At 34.9% G+C, this 2,116-nt stretch overlaps 1 protein-coding gene across 6 annotated transcripts in view; it reads left to right on the forward strand.

Annotated features, from left to right (window-relative positions):
- RARS2 (arginyl-tRNA synthetase 2, mitochondrial) overlaps positions 1 to 1,299 on the forward strand; it is a 56,719-nt gene extending 55,420 nt beyond the window's left edge. For all 6 annotated transcript variants that reach the window (XM_081044286.1, XM_081044287.1, XM_081044290.1 and 3 more), the window contains 2 exons: positions 219 to 282; positions 753 to 1,299. In XM_081044286.1, coding sequence (XP_080900412.1) covers positions 219 to 282; positions 753 to 839 — 151 coding nt within the window. In that variant the 3' untranslated portion in view covers positions 840 to 1,299. The remainder of the gene's footprint in view (positions 1 to 218; positions 283 to 752) is intronic.
- The last annotated feature ends 817 nt before the right edge of the window (positions 1,300 to 2,116 follow it).

The raw sequence follows: 2,116 nt of genomic DNA on the forward strand, positions 1-2,116 counted from the left end.
AAGCTTGAGTTTAGTGTGTTTTACTTTGCCTGTTATAGAAAAGCAGTGAATTCTAGTCTTAACTTTTCAACTCTGGATACATCCTTTAATGGGTCAAGGCTTTTATTTATTTATTTATTTATATTTAAGTTGAGGGAGTAAGATTAGGTATCAACCTTATATGTTACAACAGAAAATTACTGCAGGTCCTGATTGCAATTTCTCTCTTCCCGTTTCAGTCATCTTGCAGCTGTGGCACACAAAACACTGCACATAAAAGACAGCCCTCCTGAAGTGGCCGGGGTATGTTATGTTGAGTGTTTCCTGTGTTAATTTCTAGCATCCTCAGACTAATATTACTAAGTCTTGTAGATGTTTCTAAAATAGCATTCTGTCGCTTAACTACGGCAATGTACTTATAATCTAGGGTCATAATTAGAATTGGGTTGTAACCGTCAGGGTTTACAATAGTTTCTAAACTGTGAAGCACATTTTCTACATCAAGTGTTAGAGTGATGAGTTTCCCTTATCTAAAGTGTACTAGATAATGATACCGTCACTCCCACTCCCACTCCCCAACCCTTGCGTACCAACCACTCTTACTATAAGGGATACTGGGAATTTGTCTTCCCTTGCCTACAATTTAAACCCTAGGGCACTTTGAGATATTGTTCCTACTTTAATTTAGGAGAAAGTTAGAATTACTCTTAAAAACATTCTTCTTATTCACTTTGTAGTTAGCCTGTTACTGAATCGAATTCTTTATTTTGTAGGCCAGACTTCATCTTTTCAGAGCTGTCCGTTCTGTCCTAGCCAATGGAATGAAACTTCTTGGGATAACACCTGTATGTAGGATGTAATTTCTCATTTAAATGGCTTTTTAAATGCTAAACAAATTCTAGTTATCTAGTCTTACGCCTTGCTGTTTAGAATTTAAACTATTATTGTGTCAGAATCTATTATTTTATTGTCTACGTGATTTATCAACTTATTAAATCTTTATCCTTAAAAAAAAAGCATCTGAGTTTCCTCAGAGTCAATAAGTACTAAACGGACTTTTGTAAAGCTAAGTTTAATCTTTTAAGATTCATTGTGGTCTAATGGGAATAAGGATTAGAGTTTAAACTCTAGTTTGAGGTTTCTTACAGTGTCCTTCCAGAAACTATTTTATAACTGAGATTATCTAATGTTTTCATCAAATAAAATCGACGAGAGAAAAAAAAAAATCTCAATTTTCTTGTAATGATGGCTAATTCTGAATAAATTTAGGGAGACCAATTTAAGCCGTTTTGCCAAGACAGCTGACAGTTACTCCCTGAGAAAAGAGCTTGTGCGTCTCTCTTCATTGATATATACAGGTAACTCTTACTGGGTGAACTTGGAAACTGAGTACATTTGAATAACAAGGAATTACTTGTATAGGTATCGTATTAGGATCTTTTTGTAAAACTAGTTAAACCACAATTTGAAATGGAGTTTCTTAAACCATTTCCTTCATGTGTCTGCATATTGGTAAAGTATATTTTGTGTGACTTGTTCGGGTAACGTGAGTAGGATGTGAAGTGCTATCAGTACAGCTGTCCTCCTCTGCCAGCAGTTCCATCTGGGTCTGCTATAATTTATTTTAAATGTTGCTACTAGAAGTCTTCTAAATACTAATGACAATCTATTTTTATGAATAGAGAAGCAAATTAGCAGGAACCAAAGCTTCTCTAGTTGAATAAACATAGTTTTATATTAATATGGTATACCTTCTTAGTCCTAAAAAGAAACTCATCCATGCAGTCTCAATTTCAAGTGAGTTAGCTTCCAGAATGCTTTCTACTTACAGTATCATTAAGATTTCCTTAGCGCAGACCAGCCATAGAATAAAAGTGTACAATTGGGGCATGTTTTCATGTCCAATATCCTTTTCCACTTTTTTGGAGAAACATTCCTCTTCCCAGATCTACGGTAGCCTCCTCAATATTAGAATCTTGAGTGAAATGACAGGACATTGATGGTTAGAACCAAGTCTTTCCAAAAGCAGATCCCCGAAAAGACTGTTCATTAATCCCCACAACCAACAGACCTACAGCCTTGATTGCAGTCCTTGTTATAATCTCTTTTTAAATTTTTCTTTCTTTTTTTTGCTTAA

Source organism: Rhinolophus hipposideros (assembly GCF_964194185.1).
Source record: "Rhinolophus hipposideros genome assembly, chromosome: 3".
In the NCBI taxonomy this organism is placed as follows: domain Eukaryota; kingdom Metazoa; phylum Chordata; class Mammalia; order Chiroptera; family Rhinolophidae; genus Rhinolophus; species Rhinolophus hipposideros.